This window comes from Mucor mucedo (genome assembly GCF_025094135.1).
Source record: "Mucor mucedo strain NRRL 3635 chromosome Unknown EV154scaffold_14, whole genome shotgun sequence".
NCBI lineage: Eukaryota > Fungi > Mucoromycota > Mucoromycetes > Mucorales > Mucoraceae > Mucor > Mucor mucedo.
Window position 1 is genome coordinate 291,758 of NW_026252298.1, and position 21,859 is coordinate 313,616.

Genomic DNA, 21,859 nt, shown 5'->3' on the forward strand with positions numbered 1-21,859 from the left:
TTGAATACGTATTTGGAAGATAAAAAGTCGTCATCTATAAATAAAGGTTTATCGTCAGCTGATATCATCCACAGTAAAGAAGAAGTGAGTTCTCCTAAAGCCACTTGTGTTTGCAGTCATAAAACCAATAGTAGTAAAGCTGCTAAAAAGACAACAAAAAGTAAAATAAAACAAAAAAATAACAATTTCTGGGGGGTAAAGTGGTGGAATGTGAAAATAATAACAATAAATTTTTTTTTATAGATGATCAAGATAAACCAGAAAAGAAGCAAAAATCATTGTACAAGACAGAACTGTGTCGTAATTGGGAAGAAACCAACCATTGTCGTTATGGCGTCAAATGTCAATATGCGCACGGAGCAGCCGATTTACGTGAGTTGGATCGTCACCCTAAATACAAGACCCAGAAATGCCGTACGTTTCATCAAACAGGCGCTTGTCCCTATGGTGCTCGTTGCACATTTCGACATTTCAATCTTCCCGGTGATGCTCTTGAAATGAAGAACCGCGATAGAGAGGAAGAAGAGGAAAGACAACGAGAATTAAAAGAACAACAGTTGAGCGAATCCAAGGAAGATTGGTTTGTTGGTACAAACACCTTGGTTGAGCCTACCACTACCGTTACCAACAGCAACACGAATAATTTCATGAGTGAATTCAATCATACGGATGACTCACTACTTTTACCTTCTAACGCTGAACTTTTACTTCCACATGAACTCTTGTTTGACCTGGAATCACCAGAGAAACCCGCTCGTTGTCCCTTACGTGATTATGTCAATTTGCCTTCCTTTTCAACCTTTCAACCACATCCTTCCCAATTGCCCCAAAACGCCTTTTTCCGTCCTTGGTTGTTCTAACTCCCTTTTCATTTACTTTTTTGCACTATCTACTACTCTTTATTTACTCACTCTTACCCCCAAACAATCAATCAAACTCTCCCAACTCTTCTTTCTTCATTTACATTGACAACAATACTCTATTTTGTATATAACCCCAAACATATCTTTCTTTTTTTTTATTATTAATAAATATTTATCTGTATTTCCCCCCCTCCCCCTTTTTCTCAGGCCCTAAATCAGCAATCCTATATCCATCTTGATAAATGTGTGGTTTGTAAATAAAGAATGTAGGTACAAGACGTCCACCCGTATTAGCTTGAAAAGGTGTTCGAACCACATAAAGAGATCGTGGTAATAAAAAGTGACGAATGAAGAAAGCCCGCATGGACAGTAATGAGTGGATGCACCACGTGATCCATCGAACCTCGGCATGTGGTAGTTGAAACGCCTTTGCATCCTGGGGATCCAACATGGATGGTAACACTCTGAGACCTAATTCGTACCCTATCGCCTGTAAAAATCGAGGCAAATTCGATAATAAGAGCCGAAGTGTAGGTTCAGCGCATTTCCAATTACTAGCACTGTATTTTACATTCTCTTTCGCATATGCCTACAGTGTATATAAATTTACTCATTCATTTACTTAAATCACAAAATAAATGTTGTCATTCACGTTACATTTTTGAAATCTTCTAGCTTTTGTGGACTATCAGGAATATTCTTTAGATTCATGGATACACTGACATCATACCATATACGGAAAATAGCCTACATACACACCAACCTTACGGTGAATAAAATATAAAATTCTATTTTCTGTTTTTTCTTACATTACTCTCGCGCACATCCAATTTGCGCCATTCAAACCGATTTATCCATGACTGAGGTTCTGTCACAAACAGAGCAGCGGTATAAAGATAATCTTCATTTCGAATAGTAGGGTATCGACCATGAATCTCATTTAAACGAGCAGTGGCTTCTTGTGATCGACTCCATTGAGCATCCATCTCGCTCTGGGGTGTATCTGGATTTCGTGCACGTTGGTTCTCAATGCGTCCATACGCTTGTAGCATCTCTCCCAAAATTAATTCAGTGTCTTCTACACGTCGTGGACATCGCTTAACCAATTCACCTGTGCTTGCCAAAATACGGGAAATACTCGGGATGGAATAGGTTTTAAATAATGCGAATTCTGTTCCCTGTCGAGCCAGGACTTTTTTTTTTTTTTTACATTTTTAATTATTAGTACCTTAATAATTATAAGATTACATTGAGTTAGTTTACATGGAAACTCTCTGCTGAAAAACTTGGAATAGATCTCCTGGGCTGCGTCAGGATCGTCTAAGACTTGTTGCGGGTCTGGGTATTTCGCTTGTATCGTCCTTAGGTTTTTATAACGTAAATACCGCACGATGCCCATGTATATCAATACTGTTGTACAAGCCAATGCCGTCTTGTTCTCCTTTATCCTACTCTTTGACACCTTTTCAATCCATGTGAATAAGCTTTCCATTTTTTTTTAAGAAAAAAAAATTATAAAGGAGAGCAAAAAGAACAACGAATTAAAAAAAGAAGGAAGCCTCCCTGCAATTATATATAAAAGGGGGGGGTTAGAAGCAAACAAAAGTCACTCATCATTTATGCTCGAATTCGTCATACTAAAGAAACGTTTTTCTTTGCGAGTTACATTCTTCTTTACAATTAACACAAACAAAGCTTATTTTCAAATGCTAAAATGCAGATTTTTCTTCCACGTCGACATAAATTTAACCCTTTTTGTTCTTGTTGTTGTTGTATTGAAAAAATGACCATGTAAATACAAAATATGGACACATGTTATAACTTGCATTTACTCAATTATTAAAAAAAAAGGCATGTTATCCAGTGAATACTTCAAAAGGCTATAGAACACAAACAGTAAGCTGATGCTGTCTGATGATACCCACTGAATTGTATTTTCTACCTGTACACAAAAAAAAAGCCATTTGTTCAACAAGTAACCATGACTGAAACCTACCCAACCTTATATCTTGCTTGTATTTGAAACATAGCCCATCGTCTTGCTTTGTCATTTTATATCTGCCTTTTAACTAAATGTAAGTTACTCCCCCCACCCTTCAACACTGGCAATTTAATGAACTTGGTACTTCATAAAATATAGACGCATTGGGTAGCGCTTAGGAGTAGGGGGAGAATTGTTTGTTACTCATCTAAATGATATACATATATACCAATTGAAGTGGGTTAAAACTTAAGATATACCCTGAGTATTCCTTCTTATTGATACACACACTCTATTTATATTCGCGGCTCGATACTCTCTGCCCCCTCCCCTTTTTATTCCATCTATAAATTTCTTTATAAAGCAAACAATGATGCGTGGTATCCAGAAGAAAACTAAGCCAATTCACAGTGCAAAATAGTGTCACCCTATCCACATATATTATAACTCGGGGACTCTTGAAGATTAGTTTTTGTTCTTTCTTGGAAGGTCATTTGTAAAATATCCAGCCAAAAAAAAAAAAAGGGAACTCAAGCATCTCTGCTACTACCTCTGATTAGCAACTCAATGATAACTCACTAAAAAAACCGTATAACAAAAAAAAAAAAGAGGACTACCCAGCCAATAAAAAAAAAGTTTTCCACATAAGATACTTTGATGGCGTATAAATTCATCCTCATTATTTTGCATCATTATTTAACGTCTTTGGCTCGACAAAGAAAAAAAAAGAAAATAACTGATATTTTAAATTCGACATCCCGAAATAGCTGGGACTTCGTATACAAAATTGAACAAGGGCTTCAAAAGTATTATCTTGAGCTAAATTCTTGTCAATCGCTATCATGAATAATTTGCTGAGGCAGTTACTCTATAATTCTTTTTCACGTTACAGAGTTGGAGGTAATGTAGTCATTGCAATGGCATGGTTGCCCTAGTTTCAAAAAAAAAAAAAAAGTATGTCAACGGGGAAAAAAAAGGCACGGTGCAACATTTTTCTTTTTCTGCTACAGGTTATTTCTTGGTTCATTGTTGCTATGCAAGCTGTATATGTGGATATGATCAGTCATAAAAAGGACACACAATCTCTAGAATCATGATAAATTCCATCACACAAACACAGGCGTAGACCCCATTTGGTTTGTATGTGTTATAACATAAAAATGCAGCCACAGTAATTTTTTTTTCTGCTTTCGAGAATTTTGCATGAATCAAAAATCCCTAAATCATTGAGGTTATTTTCTGTCTTCAAAGCAAAAACCTATCCGACACCTAAAGACTCATCAGCAAACTACATACTAAAGTAAAAGGCAGCTTGTATGGTCTGGTGTGGGTAAATTTACATCATACCAGATTGTAAAACTCAGTCGGCTTTATTCTATACGCGTTAATTTGAACTGGAAACTACAAATTCGACAATGGCTGTATAAAAAAGACATGTTACTTGAGAATTGTGTGTTCATTGGCTCTTGACTTGCACACTCTCATGATTAATTATTGATGAATGGAAGCCCATTAACACTTCCAGAGCATTTAAACCCGCTTCCTGCATTGGCTTGAAGCAAAAATCAGCCAATAGAATTGCTTATATATTTTTCATTTTTCTTAAATTATAAAAAAAAGGGGGTTCGGAGGCTATCTTTCAGCTTCCATCAGTGTCGACAGTGGCATTACGCAGCAAACGCGTGATCACATGAAATAATTTTTTGCATGAATCAAAAAGTCCCCGTCACGAAAGGGTCTTGTGATTACCCAAAAAAAATTTTTGAGGGGGTGGGGGAAAAGGTATAAAAAGGGCAGGATTTTTCCTCATTTTTTTTTTCTTTTTCTTTAAAATAAAATCATATTGCCTTGGTTTACCGGGCTTTGGTTTTTTACCGTTAACGCGGTTTTTTAATATTAATGAAAATGAAAAAAATTCTTATAATTTATGAAGATGAAAAATATATATAAGCAATTTTATTGGCTGAATTTCACTTCAATCCAATGCATGAAAAGCCTTTTTTCAGGAAAAAAAGAATCACGGGGTTTCGTTTTTTTTAAGGTCCTCAAGCAATGCTGTGTAAAAAGTCTGCCACTAAAAATAGGAAAAGCTAGAAGCCTAAACGTGTATATTTAATAACTTTCGACATCTCTGTTCAATAAACCCTAAAAAGACGATCAAGTTGAAATGGAAACGACTAACAAGTGATCTCTTCGATCAACCCGATCAGTCATGATCCTGTCCATTGACTGGGATTCTGAGACGATAGTTGTTAAAAACGAAGGATATGAACTTACAGACACTGTCACTAATATACAGCAGGAATTGACCGAGATCATAACACAATACTTTAGGTTATCCCGGCCAAAGGAGTTATAGCAAAGCAACTGACTCTTATAGTATCAAACCCTTTAAAATAGAAAAAATATTCCATTAAAATCAAATGCTGAAACAAGGGACTGCAGCAAAAAAAAAAGATCAATTTGTAAATAAAAAAGATCTGTCCAAAAACTGAATCTACCTCAAGGCTTTTACTTGGAATACCCTTGTTGCAAGTAGGATATATGCTGCCCTATAAGGTAAGAAAGGATGAAGGTTAGTGTAACAAATAGAGAATACACAGGAAGATCTGCTTATGATGAAGTTGTCACAAATTTTTTTTTTAAAAAAAAATTCAATGATTGCACATTTTAAAGACGGGTGCTCTTTTATAAACGACAAAAGTCTGTAAAAGCTTATTGAAAAAAAAAACATCTGCTGAGTTGACCACCATGAATGCTAGCTCATACATGTTATCCCTAACGTATGTGCCTAAATAAATGGTACGTGGATGTTTGAGGAGAAGCTGACAATGTCATTGTTTAAAATGCTGGTTACTGAATGGGCATTAACACTCTTACAATTGAGGTTTTATTTGTATCGACAAATAACTGTCTTTTTGTTCTCGTACATTTGTAGCAAACAACTTTGAATAACCAACCCCCTTTTTTTTTTGTAGCGATGGATGACTTGACTTTTACGCCTTCAATTCAGATGTAACACGAAAACAGAATACATTTATGTCAGTTCAAACGAACCAAAAATCCGGTTTTGCATATCAGCAACCTTATAGGGATCCCAGAGATCTCTAGACGGTGTCGTGATTCTTAGTTGAACACATTCTATACCGTGATGTTGAGCCAGTAACATTTTATTTACATTCTACACATATCTAGTATGGGAAATAATGAATATCTAATGTCTTTTAAGAAAGTTGGGCATCCGTTAGTAATAAGATCACATTCTTCTGAATTCAAGTAATTATAAAAAAAAAAATAGCCCTGCGCAAATTTGATTCGGTCAACAGGATTTAAGATTTTAGGCTAACAGGATTTAAGCCCGCTCATTCGGCCTACAGGAGTTAACCGCTATAGTATAGAATCTGACTCATTCACTCCCCTCCCAATTGAAACCACGATGACATTTTGAATAAATAGAGCTCTGAGTTTTTTAGCTCATTTTTCTTTACTTTTTTTAACTGAAAAAAAAAAAAAAATATAGTATGTCTGCTGGACTTCGCAACGCGTTTAAAAATGCCAAAGAGCAAGGTAAAAAAAATTAACAATTCTTACATTGAATACGAATTGACCAATCTACCTTGATAAAAAAGATCGTCCTGCCTTTGTTACCTTCCTCACAGCTGGTTATCCTACTCTTAAGGACACCGTCGAAAGTTTGTTGGCTTTAGAAAGAGGTGGCGCTGATGTCATTGAATTAGGTAAATATTTTCTTTGAAAAAAAAAAAAAAGAAAGGGTGAATGGAAATTGTGGGTATTCATACAGGATATTTTAGGTATTCCTTTCACTGATCCTCTCGCTGATGGTCCTACAATTCAATATGCAAGCACTGTAAGTTCATCTTTACCAATCAACGTCAAACAATGCATAAATGACTCATGTAAATTTTTTGTCACACCAAACAGATCGCACTTGAACACAAGACAGATATCACCATGTGCCTTCAAATGGTTCGTGAAGCCCGTGATCGTGGTTTAACAGTACCCGTTGTCTTTATGGGTTATTACAATCCCATTCTTGCTTATGGTGAAGATAACATGGTACGTGATTGTAAGGCTGCTGGTGTCAATGGTTACATTTTGGTTGATTTACCTCCTGAGGAATCCCACAACTTCCGTGGTATCTGTTACAAGTATGGTTTATCCTATATCCCCTTGATCGCTCCTTCTACCACCGAAGAACGTATCAAATTACTTGCAGGTCTTGCTGATTCTTTCATTTACGTTGTCTCACGTATGGGTGTCACTGGTGCTCAAAACGAAGTTAACAATGAGTTACCTCGTCTCGTTTCTCGTATCAAGAAGTATACCCAAGCTCCTTTAGCCGTTGGCTTTGGTGTATCCACCCGTGATCATTTCGTTCAAGTTGGAGCTCATGCTGAAGGTGTTGTCATTGGTTCTCGTTTGATTACAGTGATTAAGGAAGCCCTTGAAGAAAAGAAGAACGTCGCTGAAGTTGTTCAAGAATACGCTGCCGAAGTTACAGGTCGTAAGGAACCTGTCTTGTATGCTGCTAAGGATGCAGGTCTTGCCGATATTGAAGTAAATGATGCCGCAGGTCGTGGTCCCTTCTCCCCTGAGGATATCAAAAACTTTTATCAATTGGATCCTCGCTTTGGTGGATTTGGTGGTGCTTATGTTCCCGAAGCCCTTGTCGATTGTCTTACTCAACTCGAGACTTGTTTCATTGAAGCTAAGAACGATCCTCTTTTCAAGGCCGAATTCGAATCCTACTACGATTATATCTCTCGTCCTTCTCAACTTCAATTCGCCAATCGATTGACTGAAGATGCCGGTGGAGCCAAGATTTGGTTGAAGCGTGAAGATTTGAACCATACTGGTTCTCACAAGATTAACAACGCTGTTGGACAAATTTTGTTGGCCAAGCGTCTTGGTAAGAAGCGTATTATTGCCGAAACAGGTGCTGGACAACATGGTGTAGCTACTGCTACTGTATGTGCCAAGTTTGGTTTGGAATGTGTGGTTTATATGGGTGAAGAGGATTGTCGTCGTCAAGCTTTGAACGTTTTCCGTATGCAAATGTTGGGTGCTACTGTAGTTCCTGTCACCAACGGTTCAAGAACTTTAAAGGATGCCATTAACGAAGCTATGCGTGATTGGGTTGCCAACGTTTCTACCACTCATTATCTTGTTGGTTCTGCTATCGGTCCTCATCCTTTCCCTCAAATTGTACGTGAGTTCCAATCTGTGATCGGTAAGGAAACCAAGCGTCAAATGCTTGAAAAGGCCGGTAAGTTACCCGATGCTGTAGTTGCATGTGTGGGTGGTGGATCCAATGCCATTGGTATGTTCCATCCTTTTGTCGAGGATAAGACCGTGCGTATTGTTGGTGTAGAAGCTGGTGGTGATGGTATTGATACCCTTAAGCATTCTGCTACACTTACATTAGGTAGCCCTGGTGTTCTTCACGGTACACGTACCTACCTCTTGCAAGATGTCAAGGGTCAGATTAACGAAACCCATTCTGTCAGTGCTGGTTTGGATTACCCCGGTGTTGGACCTGAACATGCTTACTTGAAGGATTGTGGTCGTGCTGAATACAGAGTTGCTGATGATGCACAATGTTTGCTTGGTTTCAAGAAATCTACACAATTGGAAGGTATTATTCCTGCTTTAGAATCTGCACATGCTATTTATGCTGCACTTCAATTGGCCTCTGAGCTTCCCAAGGATCAAGATATTGTCGTCTGTCTTTCTGGTAGAGGTGATAAAGATATGCACACTGTCACTGAAGTTTTACCCCGTTTAGGTCCCAAGATCAACTGGGATTTAAGATTTTAAATTATCTGAAGAAAAAACAAAACAAAAACAACCTTCACCCCCCCTATTCCCCCCCCTCATTGTACCATATTAATAAAAAAATTACTCAATTTTGTTCTTTAACTGTTCTGATTTATTTGGTGCAATTCGCACTGTAAGCGTGGGCCCGTTGTGATTTAATAAAAATGGATTCACTTAAACGTAAGACCGGTAATGACATTTTCCCTTTAAGAATACTCTTCACTTCAATTTTCTTATCGTTTCATTTCTGATCCTAACGGTTCTATTTACACGAATGATTTACATTGTGTAAATGAAGTGACTTGTTTTCTGGATTTAATGAGATCTACAGTTAAGTGAAATAACCCTTCTTGAAAATTTCAGAAAATATATATTGTTATATAACAGAAGAAAAATGATTTGTTGATGTTCTTAATATAATATTAGAGGTGATTTTTTGGGACCACCAAGTGTTATTCTTTATACAGCCTTCACATACAATCAAGTCTCTATTAGACAGTAATTTTGCCTTTAATTACGAACTTTAAAGGTTTTTATTGTGTGCAAAACTTGTGGCTTACGGATAAAGGATATTGGATAAATATTATTGGATAATAATATATATAAGACAATAAATTTGTATGATTCAAGTCCAAACGGGGTATAATCTGTTTTATTTTTAAATTTACATAATCTCTCAAGATGATCATTTGAGTTCATTGATAATATTGACATTAATAGCATGCTTAGCATGCTTAGCATGTTTAGGAAGTGTTTTATGTGATGCTGTGTGACCGTAAGAGTTGAGAAATTTATGCTCAGCTTCAATGCAATGAAACTTTTAAAAAAAGCGGTAATTTTAGCTGCCCTCCTCTTTTTCGACCTTCAAAAAGGTGTAACACCGTGTACATACAAACGGTTACATAATACCGATGTCATGTTAGTTTTTTTCAGAAAAAAGAAAATAAGGTCCGTAACAAATGGATTAGAGATTGTTATTATTTATTAAACATAAAAGTATTACATAAGAGGATTTTTAAAAGAAGGTCATTTAAGTATTATTTAGCGAGTTCCAAATAGTTTTGTGCCTGAAGAGGGCCAAAAGATGTTGAATTGCCATTACCACTTAATACAGCAGATTGAGATCTACCTTCCTCTGGAGGTGGTAAGAAGATGACTCTTGTTTGTGGAGCCTTTGATAAATTATTTAAGGTATCAAGATATCTGATTTGCATAGCGGAAGGTGTGCTTAAAATATCGGCAGCTTCTCTCATCAATTTTGCTGAATCCACTTCTGCCTTTGCAGAAATGATTTTTGATTCTCCGGTTCGCTTGGCCTGTGCAGCTGCAGAAAGCGATTCTTGAAGCTCCTTTGAAAAGTTGAAGTCCTTGATCAAGATGGATTCAATCTAAAACGTCACTTATTCATCAGCATTTTTTTTTCTTTTTTTTTCTTTCTTTCCCGTTTTACCTTGACACCCCATTCAGATGCTACACGACCAGTAATTTCTTCGACTTCTTGAGCAATGGCTTCACGATTCTCAACACATTCTTGTAACACTTTTCCACCCAAAATATGTCGAAGTGTGGTTTGTGTTCTAAACAGATATATAAATGATTAATGATAATAATAGAATACCAGTTAAATTATAAGGTAGGTACCTTTCAACAAGTGCCTTCTTGACATCACGTATGCCAAACTGGGCTTGATATGGATCAATAATATGCCAGTACAAAACACTGTCGATACGGATTGTGATGTTGTCTTTTGTCATGACATATTGAGAGGGAATATCCACTACTTGGATCTTGATATCGATTCTTTTGATGGATTCAGTGACAGGATTGATCTTTACAAGACCTGGATCGACACATTTGTAAAACTTTCCAAATCGAGAAATCAAACCAACACTGCCTTGTCTAACAGGCTTGAATGGATTAGGACAGCAGACACAACAAGGAATCTTATGTTTAAAAAAAAGTAAGTTAAAAATGTTATTATAGTTCTTTTCATTTTGCTTATGAAAGACTTACCGAACCCAAACCACCCATAACAACACCAATACCGTTCATCATATTACCGTACCATCCCTAAAGGTAAAAGGCGTTAAGATTATTTTCTTTGAAAAGGTCTGATTAACCTACGTGTTGAATGGTACTGATATCAAGTTCTAATGCAAAGCTAGGTTGAACACCGCTTACAGCAAACTCTCCCTTTTTTTGTTTAATAGTGGGATGAGAAGGACCAGAAGTTGTAGGTGTAGGTCCACGAGAATATTGACTATCAGTCAAAGGGATATTATCATCAAGAGAGCTCATTTTTTGTTGTGTTTTTTTTTTAAAGTATAAAAAAAAAAGTGAAAAGAAAAAGAAAATATAAAATTATAAAAAAAAAAGTTTCAAAGTATTATGAAGTTAAATAATGGTGTGAGAAAGAAGCTTCGCAGGTTTGTCTTTCACATTTTTTTTGTTGCAAATTATGCCGTGTAACTATGCTTAGCACGGCTGATGATGCCTGTTTTAATGATAAAATTGCCTTGTTTAGGCTTTTTTTTACGGATTTGCTAAGCCGTAGCCACTTTGCTTAGCAAAGAATCATCGGTTTCCAATCACATGTAACAAGCTATAAACCTTATTTATGTGGACACATCAACTGCGAAGCTGATTTTTTTTTGTTTTAGTGTACGCCTGTGTGAGAAATTTATTAACTCATAAATTTATATTTCCTCTTTCTTTTGTTTTCTCTTTCAACTCTTTTTTTTTTTCATAAAGTAACTTTTTATTTTTTTACATATTTTTTTCGACATGAGTTATTCTAAAGTTGGTAAGAAAAACGGTATAATTATCATTACTTGTTGCAATATTTTTTAATGCGATTTGTTTTACATAGATGATATTACTGTCGGCATTGCCGTTCGTGGAGTTCAAGCTTCGTACGCGAAAGAACTAGATATCAGTAAGGATATCCCACACGTAAGATAAAATAAAGAGCATATAAAACAGAGAAAAAAAAACTGATTGATTGCATTAGGGCTTTTACGAAACAATGATGACTTGTATTGGTAACACGATTGGATTTGCTGGATCTTTCCCTTGCATTGTTTGCTGCCCTAATCCTTATCATAAGGTACAACAGGGTAATGTTGGACTTGTCGAAAAGTTTGGTAAATTTTACAAGTGCGTCGATCCAGGCCTTGTCAAAGTCAATCCTGCCACCGAAAACCTGAAAAAGATCGATATTACAATCCAGGTCACAGAAATCCCCAAACAAGATGTCATCACAAAGGATAACGTCAGTGTAAACTTGGAGTCTGTGGTTTACTGGCATATCGTGGATCCATATCAAGCTGTGTATGGCGTTACAGATGTTAATTATGCTTTGATTGAAAGGTATGATAAAGATTGCTTTGAATCAACTTGCTGTAACAATCTTTCTGACATTATTTAAACGATTAGAGCAAGTACCTCTTTACGTGATGTGTGTGGTGGACACTCTGTACAAGATCTTATTGAAAACAGAGAAGCTATCTCTGAAGAACTGCATGAAATTATTGGCCCGATCGCAAAGAGCTGGGGTGTCAAGGTAAAGGATTAATTTGTCATTTAATTTAACTTTGTCCTGAATACTTATTCATGCCTTTTTTGTTTGTTTGTTTGTGATTAGATTGAATCCACACTTGTCAAAGATATCACTCTTTCCCAACTTCTTCAAGAATCCCTTTCATCAGCCGCACAAGCTAAAAGATTGGGTGAATCAAGAGTTATTACATCTAAAGCAGAAGTCGAGGCCGCAAAATTAATGCGTGATGCTGCTGATATTTTAAGCACACCCGCAGCCATTCAAATCCGTTATTTGGAAACTCTTCAATCTATGAGCAAAAATAGTTCAGGACCAAAGACAATATTCGTTCCTCTTCCTCCAAACCAGGTTGACACAAGCCATTAATTCTTCTTTTTATTTTTTTTTCAAATATGCGCCCTTAATATACTCTTAATATATAATTTAACAAATAAACAAGCCATGTCATCTTAATCCTGTCAATTCTTTTTAGTGGATCTAGATAAAATTATGTTCGACCATAAAAATTTGCTTCTCCTAAACAACAGCCTCTGTATATATTTCATCTGGGTGCAGGTTACCATATACACAATTTGATAAATCAAGTGGATAGTTTATGAGCTATAATATCAGTATTTGGCTATTTTTCAAAAATGAATGGCTTTAAAATAACAAAGGTTTGTCTGTAGCTGCTTGAAAATATACATCCAATGGAGTCTCCGCTTTCTTAATTCTAGTTGATGGTCAATAAAGAAAGTTGGCTAGAGTTTTCAAAGAAACCTACAAAAAGTTTGGTATTGAGATAATATTTGGGATATATTGTTGCTCTGGTGTGTTTCATCTGTAGATTATTTTCTTCGAATAATAATTGATTGCACGTAGTAAATGTATATACAATTGTGATTAGTGGCCAACGACTAGGTAACACGATTTTTTTTTTTACATGAATCTAACAGACCGCATAAGACAAAATACTTATCATTAAGCGATTCATTGTATAAATTGCCAACTAACTTGGGGATTATGATGTTGATTTCTGTAACAGGCTATTACTTACAGCGAAGTAAAACTACAGTAAATGTAAAAAAAAAAGGATTCTACTCACTACGCTGTGTTGCTTTAGGGTAAATGTTTTGCAGCCTTTAAAACAGTAGGGTTTAGAAGTTTTTATATTAAAAGAATCAGCATGACTTTTTATAAGTACACCAAATCGTACCTGGATTGTAACTTGGTGGCCTTTGTTCTATTTTACAGTTTTTTTGTATCACTATCACGAAGCCCCATTCACTTTAAAGAGCGGATTATGCATCGTTACCCTGATTACTGTTTTGTCTGATAACAGAGAAGTTACTCGAGTGATACGTTGTGCCTCGGTGGCTATTCTTTTCATAATCTTTTACATCATCTATCGGAGAATTTTTTACCCCTTATTTAGCTGAGATTAATTCCCGGGCCATACTAAAAAACACTGCCCGCCGTTATGTCTTCAAAAAAAAAAAAAACTTGCACGTTGTATAAACCTTAAGTCTGCAAACTAGAGTAAAATATTGGGAAAATATTGGAAAAAGCTGGGATTATCCGTAAAAGTTTATCGTAGCACCAACTATAATTGATCGTTCATTTAACAGCAGAAAAAGTAATATCGTTTTTTACGATACGCATCAGCTATGAATTGAATTAGCGTCAAGATATACCTAAACAAAAAAAAACCCTTTATCTCTGCATTCGCTAATCGTCAATTTAATTTAGAAAGCAGTAAAAAAGAAAAAGTAAGATGCAAAAAGAGTGATAATCTAGCTTCTGCTTTATAAACGGTTCAATTCAAATAAGCAAACGTATAATTACGTGCAATGCATGTAGACATGTTAGATAGTAATGTATCTGTAGTAAATCGACCTTTGCTTGCAAGAGGGAAGAGAGAATCTTCTAAGTACTATTAAAAAGAAGTGCATTATCAGGCTGTCAAAGCAAAAGCTTCTCGGTTTCGATTTAAATATTCGACCTTTGTACCTACGTTTAAGTATAGGATTGCGAGTGTCCATACCATTTTTTTTTTTTTTTTTTGTAAAAATAATTAGATGAGAAGTAGAGACACTTTTGTCATTTGAAGCCTGTCATCTACTATGAAAGTTTTAAATATGCCACTGCATATCACTATTAGTAACAGAGAATCGACCTTGCTTTATGCTCAATGAGCGATGTTTAAACAATATGCTTTTAGAGAAAGAAGGTTTAATCACATCGGACTATTGGGTGGGCATGAACGGAGTGAGTTTAAAAAAGAAGGTGATCCAAGTTCATCATGAAATTCCTGCATTATGAATTTGGGGCTTTCTCGCATTTTGTGAGTTACTTTACGAGTATAAGTGCCATTTTTTTTTTAAAAAAAAATAGGAAAAGTTAAAAGCCCTTATTACATGTTGCCCTGAAGTGTGAACTGATTGGATTATCTCTAGATCAGATAATGACTAATACGTTGTTGACTTGAGAATACGTTCTTTTTGCTCTGTTTAAATGTAAATTAGCCAATTAACAAAAAATAAATTGATGCATACATACAGCCCCAAGATTTTTTTTTTTCGTGTTGTAAGGTAAAACAAACAAACCAATGTTTGGTAAACATTACAGAATTATTATGAGGCATGGCATGAAACTGACTTTATAACTTTTTTGCGGGCACGGTAATCGATGATGGAGGATGGGGGCGGAGTTCACCGGGAAATCAAGGCCAACAGATTGGAAATCTGATTACTATTTTGCCCATGAGTAAGAAATCCAACACGAATCCACGTTTTTTTATTGGCGAGGCTTTGTTGGTGTATCACGAGTATTAAATATAACACGTCTATTGTAAAAAAAAAAAGTTGTTATAATGAACCGCGGCTGATGCTTGGGTCCTGCCTATGCACCTAGACATGAACAAGCGCGATTTGTGAAGCGATTTTGTTTGTAAGAGAATCGAGACTCTTACGTAAACTTGAAGAGGGTTTGATTTGAATACAAAAGAGTACTTTTCACCCCAATTATTTTTAAGGTTGAGTCGGAACGGATAATTAATTTCGGAAAAAAAAAAAGAGGCGCCCCCTTTTTCTTGATTAAAGCAAACATTAATTCGGAATGACAAAAAGGCAATCCGTGCCCAGTTAAATAAGGGACGTGTTTATACAGTTGGCTCTCCTCGGGTGAATTGATGACAGATGCAGAATAGAGTAAAAAAGTAGAGGTTTAAGCGGAAAAAGCTGGACAATGTTCGGTTGTTGAATTAGATCTTGATGGAAACGGGAAAGTTTTTTGTTGAAAGCAGTCCTGGCAATTTGTCACTTACATCATCCGAGACACTATTTAACCAGTTTTTAATTTTTTTTTCCTTTCGCTTTTTTTTTTTTTTTTCTTCTTCTTTACATTTCTCCAAGAAATAAATATATATATTAAAAATGGTTGAAGCTGTGTAAGTTGTGATACAGAATAAGAGTGACGACGCGAGATTTTAATTATTTATCAATGTTTAGTGCTGACATTGGTCTTATTGGTTTGGCCGTCATGGTAACGAGAATTAATAATAATAATAATAAAAAAGATTTTGGGGGTAGATAAGGTGACTAATCGATGAAAAATAAATAGGGTCAAAATCTTATCTTGAACATGGATGACCATGGTTATACTGTCTGTGCTTATAACCGTACCACCTCCAAGGTTGACGATTTCTTGGCCAACGAAGCCAAGGGTACCAAGGTTGTTGGTGCTCACTCTGTTGAGGAACTCTGTGCCAAGTTGAAGAGCCCCAGAAAGGTTATGTTGCTTGTCAAGGCCGGTGCCGCCGTTGATGCTTTCATTGACCAATTATTACCTCACATGGAAGAAGGTGATATCATCATTGATGGTGGTAACTCTCACTTCCCCGACTCTATTCGTCGTGCTAAGGAATTAGAGGGTAAGGGTATTCTTTTCGTCGGTTCCGGTGTTTCCGGTGGTGAGGAAGGTGCCCGTTATGGTCCTTCTTTGATGCCCGGTGGTAACCCCAAGGCCTGGCCTCACATCAAGAACATCTTCCAAGATATCTCTGCCAAGGCTCCCGATGGTGCACCTTGTTGCGAGTGGGTTGGTGAGTCTGGTGCTGGTCACTACGTCAAGATGGTCCACAACGGTATCGGTAAGTAATTTTATAATAGTTATAGCATATACATGCAAAGGGATGCTAATAATATATATATCTTAGAATACGGAGATATGCAATTGATCTGTGAAGTCTACCAAATCATGAAGGAAGGTCTCGGTATGTCTCACGATGAGATGGCTGCTACTTTCGAAGAATGGAACAATGGTGAATTAGACTCTTTCTTGATTGAAATCACCCGTGATATCCTCAAGTACAGAGACACTGATGGTTCTCCTCTTGTTGAGAAGATCCTCGATACTGCTGGTCAAAAGGGTACTGGTAAGTGGACTGGTATTGATTCTCTTGATCGTGGTATTCCCGTTACCTTGATCGGTGAAGCTGTTTATGCTCGTTGTCTTTCTTCTTTGAAGGGTGAGCGTGTCCGTGCTTCCAAGATCTTGTCCGGACCTTCTTACAAGTTTGAAGGCGATAAGGCCAAGTTCATTGCTCAACTCGGTTCCGCTCTTTACGCTTCCAAGATTGTTTCATATGCTCAAGGTTTCATGTTGATGCGTCAAGCTGGTGCCGACTACAAGTGGAACTTGAACTTTGCTGGTATTGCCTTGATGTGGCGTGGAGGTTGTATCATCCGTTCTGTCTTCCTTGGTAAGATTAAGGATGCTTACACCAACAACCCTGAGCTCGAGAACTTATTGTTCGATCCTTTCTTCCAAGAGGCTACTGCCACTTCTCAAACTTCTTGGAGATCCGTCATTGCTCAAGCTGTTCAAATGGGTATCCCCACTCCCGCTCTCTCTACTGCCTTGAACTTCTATGATGGTCTTCGTCACGAAATCCTCCCTGCCAACCTTTTACAAGCTCAACGTGATTACTTCGGTGCTCATACTTACGAACTTTTGGATGCTCCTGGTAAGCACATCCACACCAACTGGACTGGTAAGGGTGGTAACGTCTCTGCCTCCACCTATGATGCTTAAATATCATCTCCCTCTTTAAAATTACCTCTTTTTTTTTAAACGATAATCGTTTACACTGCCACTTTGTATAGTTTCTCTTTTAAAAAAGATCTTGGTTACACCTTGTATCTTTTGTTTCAACCCAATCTTTTTTGATAAAATAAAAAAATCTCCATTTTACTCAACTTAATTCAGCTGCATTTTTCAATCCCAAGCTTGCACACATTCTTATTGGACGGCCAAAAATACTTTTAATCCCATTGGGCCCTTTTTTTTTGTTGCTGTTCATTCTTTTCTCTCTTTTTACAATGAAGTTTATAAACATTGCCAGTGGCATCTTGCTGGCTTGTTTAGCCACGTCGATACAAGCAGCATCAGTCGAACTTACATCAAGCAACATAGAGAGATTAACCGGGTCTGGTACTTGGTAAACGCTTCTTTCTCCTGCTTTTTTTTAAGCGTGTTCGGATGTTAATATTTTTATTTTTAAAGGCTCATTGAACATTTTTCACCTAAATGTTCACACTGTATCAAACTCGGTAATATTATATACTTTTGAAACAAGTTTTATCTCTGTTTGTAGTCTCCTACTAAAACTCGTTTTATCCATCTACAACAGCCCCTGACTGGAAAAAGTTGAGTGATGAATCAGTTTCACAGGAAACCGATTTCCATTTTGGAGCTATTGATTGTCTACTCCAAGGCGATTTATGTCATGATCACGATGTGGATCGCTGGCCCACCATTCAGCTCTGGCAACAAGGCCAAAAGGTGGAAACCTATAAGGGTCTCCATAACTATGATAGTCTGAAGAAATACGTGAATGATAAAGCATCGAAAACATTGTCGGATATCGAGGAACTGGAAGGCCAATTGGAAGAAGAGGAAGACGTACAGGAGCTGGAAGAGATTCAGGAGGATGATGTGCCTGAAGATGACGGTCTTCAGGAAGAGGAAGAAGCACCTTTGTTGAATTTAGCAAACCCTGAAGGGGTCTCAGTCAATTTAGATGGTGCCAAAATGAAGGAAATCGCTGCAGGATCAGTACCTTGGTTCGTAAAATTCTACGCACCGTGGTGCCAACACTGTAAAGCATTGGCTCCCACATGGGTTGAATTGGCTAAACATTTCCGTGGCCAAGTTAATATTGGCGAAGTGAACTGTGAAGCTTTACGTGGTAAGGTTTTATTAATTTTTTTAGTTTGATAAAATGGAAAATCACTAAATTTTTTATATAATTCTGACAGATGTATGCACTGAATATGGCGTCGAAGGGTTTCCTACATTAAAGATGTTTGGTCACGGAGATGCCGTACCATACAAAGGCGATCGCTCATTAGCTAGCCTTGTAGAATTCGGAAATGCAAACGCTGGGTAAAAAGAAAAAAGAAAATATACATGCATAGCAGAGATTAATGCCCTTTTTATAAGACCTGCTGTCAAGCAAGTGACTGCGGATGAATTAGTGACACATTTGACAGTAAAAGATGTTGCTCTTGTCTATCTTCATAAGGGTGATATTCCTGTAAGTCGTTATAATATTTACTTGATTTTATGTATGCTAAACAAAAAAAATGAACTTTTAGGATTTAATTGAATCCGTAGCAAAAGAATTCATTGCTACCATTCCATTTTATGCCTCTCAAGACGAGGCATTACTCAAGAAATTTGACTTGAAGAGCTCTGACCTTCCCATTGTATTAATCACCAAGGACAACAGCCATCTCGTGTATACAGGAAATCATGATGGTTTCAGCAAGAACAGCAAATCCTCTCGCGATACACTTATCCGCTGGATTGAAAAGGGGCAATATCCTTTGATTAGCAAATTGGGCCCCAGCAATCATAAGAGTATTTTACAAGGTAATTTGCCTGTTGTGCTTAATATTGTCAGTAGCCAAGATACCGCCAGTCAATCCAAATTCCGCGACTTTGCTAGCACCTGGTTCAAATCTACCAACAGTGGTTCTGTCATTTTCGCCGAGATGGATCGTTCCATGTGGAAAAACTATGTATTGGATAAATTTGGTGTGATTCAAGCTGATAAATCCAAAATCATCATTTACGATGCACCCGTAAGTTTTTTTATTTTATTTGTATATATTGTTTCTATTGTAAACTTACCTTTTGTCCAATTTGAATGAAACGCCTTAGAATTTCAAGTACTATACTAAAGATATGAATGGCAAGGAATTCTCCATCGAGCGTCCCCAAGAACTCATTCAATCTTTAAAGAACATGAAGGAATTATCGGGTGCTTCCACTTTAGCTTTCCATCAAAGACTCACTGTGTCTGCTGGTAGCGGACTGGGTTGGATATTCAAACATTGGTTTATCAGTTTTGTTGGTTTTGCTATCATGGGTAGCTTTATTTATAGATATTTGACTTTCCATGGTCCCACAAAACTAAGCCATGGTCTTTTACCCTCTTATAGTAGACCCGTAGATTCACACAAAGATTAAAAACTGTTACAATATATTTATAAAAAAATTAAAAAAAAAAATAAAAAAAAAAAAAAAAAAAAAAAAAGAAAGAAAAAAACAATATTAAGCTTTCTTTACTGATGAAGGTGATAAAGAACGAGCACGACGGGTATTTAATAATATATGATCACTAGGGGAGGCTGCAGCAGCTACTGTTGCTGTGGTTGTTGCTGTGGTTGTTGTTGATGTGGTTACTGGGTCTTTTACAGATTTCTGACTGTGATTACTAGAGCTACTGCTACTGCTACTACTCGTGGTATTTTCTAATTTTTTGATATCCATTCTACCTAAATTTGTGTCAATAGGTGGTAGAACAGGCTTAGCGGATCGAGGAGACGGTGAAGGAGAAGAAATGGTGGATGAATGTACAATCACCGGTCTAGGCAAGGTAGGCTTTCTCTTTTTATTATTATGAGCATCTTGAGGAATGACCACCACGGGCGATGCAGTCAAAGGTGAAGGAGGGCCTCCATTTCCTCGTTGAATCTTTGCTTTCAGGGCTTCCATGACTTTATTATGCGATAATTTATCTTGGTGCTGCTCGTTTATCGGTTCGTTTGTGACGGATATAGAGGATCGAGTGCGTTTTTTAGGGTTAGTTTCTTCGGTGATGGGTGATGTGGGAGAGGATTGTCGTAATTGTTGTACACGGTCTGTAGAAGTACAGAGTGGGTGAGCAGAATGAGGATAAGGTACAGAAGGAGACGAGGGAGGTGGATGACCTGATTGATGTCCACCATAATGAGGTGGGTAATTAAAACGAGCAAGTACTTGCTGCTGAACCGGTGCAAGACCGTAATAAGGCGCATAACCCTGTCCATGTTGCGGTGGAGGTGGTCCTGTTGCTGCCGCTGAAGGTGGTCCTCCTCCTCCGCCGCCGCCGCCGCCGACTGTTGCTGATTGTGGTGGTTGTAAATGATGAGCCTGTTGTGCTTGCACATGTTGTGGTGGAGGATAACTGGAGACTGGATGTGATCTTTCGTATCTTGTGGATGCCTTTGTTTGCTCACGAGCAAAATCTAGATCCATTTGTCTCAATTGAATACGTGCCTCTTCTGCTTTCAATGTGTCTTTGGCAGCTTTTTTCTATTGAGGGGGCAAAGCGTAAGGCATAGCAAAGCTTTTATTTATTTTGTTAAAAATTACCTTGTCTTCTTCGGACTTTGCTGTCAAGATGTACTTCATTAGTTCTGGATCATCACTGTATCGTTCCAAGATTTCTTTTACAGTTAGTTCATTCATATTATTATTTGGATGGGAATGAGTAATGGGTTTTAAATGTGAAGGTGACCCAGGAATCGGCCAATGAAAAGCAGTTGTAGTTTTTACTTGCGGTGACAAAGAAGTAGGATGAGGTGAATGCGATGCCATTGACTTTCTTTGTAAAAACAAGTAAAAAGACACAAGTTAAGCAAAAAGAAAGGAGTCAAATGATTTATACAATAAAAAAGGGGGTAAAAAGAAAAAAAAAGAAAATGACGTCATCCAAAAATTCCCAAAAAAATTTTAATGTGTGTGAGTTCCTTTTTTTTTTTTTTTTTTTTTTTTAATGCTTGATTGATATCTCTGGTTCTGCAAGTTTCGTTTATTTCCCAGACTATAAAACTACATGAAATGAGTAGCGAGAAAATAATCACCAATCCTAACGTGTTTACCTGCATCGATATCGACTCTGGGTCCGAATCAGACGATTACCAAAGAAACACCACGTAATAAGAAGCCTTTTTTGTTTAGACACGCTTTTTTCTTTCTTACTTATCCACAGTTCTAGTAGGAAATGCAAGTACTATAATAAGTACAAAAAGCAGCAGCAAAACCTAGTGAAACTCGGTTGTACTTATAACGTTTTGGACGAATTTAAACGATTGAGTCTCACTCAAATTCCAGTAAAGTATATTTGATTCCCACCCCTTTTATATTAAAAAATATATATAAGCTTACACGTCGGAAACAAAACAGAATTGTATCGACCACCAAATTGACTTGAAAGAACAACAATTTCAAATTGCCTTGGAAAAAGAACGAGCAGCCATTATCCAAAGGAACAAGAAGCGAAATGAAGAGCTTAACCAAAAATACAAA

General features: G+C 37.0%; 8 protein-coding genes across 8 annotated transcripts; 5 read left to right on the plus strand and 3 right to left on the minus strand.

Annotated features, from left to right (window-relative positions):
* Positions 1-266: 266 nt before the first annotated feature.
* Positions 267-860, plus strand: EV154DRAFT_414425 (uncharacterized protein; the record flags this gene model as incomplete). The annotated part of the gene is made up of 1 exon (XM_051595612.1): positions 267-860. A coding segment is annotated over one exon (594 nt), but the record flags the coding sequence as incomplete, so codon positions are not given.
* Positions 861-1,002: 142 nt separating this feature from the next.
* On the minus strand, positions 1,003-2,384 carry EV154DRAFT_59624 (uncharacterized protein). The gene is made up of 4 exons (XM_051606997.1): positions 2,127-2,384; positions 1,673-2,055; positions 1,521-1,610; positions 1,003-1,452 (listed from the first exon to the last, which is right to left on the minus strand). The coding sequence occupies exons 1-4, from the start codon at positions 2,353-2,355 to the stop codon at positions 1,036-1,038; spliced, it is 1,119 nt and encodes a 372-aa protein (XP_051461295.1). The 5' UTR covers positions 2,356-2,384; the 3' UTR covers positions 1,003-1,035.
* A 3,959-nt stretch (positions 2,385-6,343) lies between these two features.
* On the plus strand, positions 6,344-8,782 carry EV154DRAFT_437591 (tryptophan synthase beta subunit-like PLP-dependent enzyme). Its single transcript, XM_051596857.1, has 4 exons — positions 6,344-6,411; positions 6,474-6,581; positions 6,657-6,712; positions 6,787-8,782. The coding sequence occupies exons 1-4, from the start codon at positions 6,366-6,368 to the stop codon at positions 8,680-8,682; spliced, it is 2,106 nt and encodes a 701-aa protein (XP_051461296.1). The 5' UTR covers positions 6,344-6,365; the 3' UTR covers positions 8,683-8,782.
* An 860-nt stretch (positions 8,783-9,642) lies between these two features.
* Positions 9,643-11,089, minus strand: EV154DRAFT_458767 (uncharacterized protein). The gene is made up of 5 exons (XM_051597455.1): positions 10,807-11,089; positions 10,696-10,752; positions 10,324-10,625; positions 10,133-10,259; positions 9,643-10,070 (listed from the first exon to the last, which is right to left on the minus strand). The coding sequence occupies exons 1-5, from the start codon at positions 10,978-10,980 to the stop codon at positions 9,720-9,722; spliced, it is 1,011 nt and encodes a 336-aa protein (XP_051461297.1). The 5' UTR covers positions 10,981-11,089; the 3' UTR covers positions 9,643-9,719.
* A 189-nt stretch (positions 11,090-11,278) lies between these two features.
* On the plus strand, positions 11,279-12,704 carry EV154DRAFT_497296 (uncharacterized protein). The gene is made up of 5 exons (XM_051600252.1): positions 11,279-11,485; positions 11,552-11,634; positions 11,693-12,051; positions 12,118-12,244; positions 12,326-12,704. Exons 1-5 carry the CDS (start codon positions 11,467-11,469, stop codon positions 12,605-12,607), a joined length of 870 nt encoding a protein of 289 aa, XP_051461298.1. The 5' UTR covers positions 11,279-11,466; the 3' UTR covers positions 12,608-12,704.
* A 2,918-nt stretch (positions 12,705-15,622) lies between these two features.
* On the plus strand, positions 15,623-17,483 carry EV154DRAFT_542252 (6-phosphogluconate dehydrogenase, decarboxylating). Its single transcript, XM_051604510.1, has 4 exons — positions 15,623-15,668; positions 15,730-15,763; positions 15,842-16,370; positions 16,437-17,483. The coding sequence occupies exons 1-4, from the start codon at positions 15,655-15,657 to the stop codon at positions 17,312-17,314; spliced, it is 1,455 nt and encodes a 484-aa protein (XP_051461299.1). The 5' UTR covers positions 15,623-15,654; the 3' UTR covers positions 17,315-17,483.
* Positions 17,484-17,491: 8 nt separating this feature from the next.
* Positions 17,492-19,823, plus strand: EV154DRAFT_59808 (thioredoxin-like protein). The gene is made up of 6 exons (XM_051607031.1): positions 17,492-17,720; positions 17,786-17,832; positions 17,913-18,470; positions 18,541-18,667; positions 18,725-18,818; positions 18,880-19,823. Exons 1-6 carry the CDS (start codon positions 17,602-17,604, stop codon positions 19,435-19,437), a joined length of 1,503 nt encoding a protein of 500 aa, XP_051461300.1. The 5' UTR covers positions 17,492-17,601; the 3' UTR covers positions 19,438-19,823.
* A 17-nt stretch (positions 19,824-19,840) lies between these two features.
* Positions 19,841-21,190, minus strand: EV154DRAFT_458778 (uncharacterized protein; the record flags this gene model as incomplete). The annotated part of the gene is made up of 3 exons (XM_051597456.1): positions 20,924-21,190; positions 20,788-20,863; positions 19,841-20,640 (listed from the first exon to the last, which is right to left on the minus strand). The coding sequence occupies exons 1-3, from the start codon at positions 21,146-21,148 to the stop codon at positions 19,841-19,843; spliced, it is 1,101 nt and encodes a 366-aa protein (XP_051461301.1). The 5' UTR covers positions 21,149-21,190.
* Between the last annotated feature and the right edge of the window lie 669 nt (positions 21,191-21,859).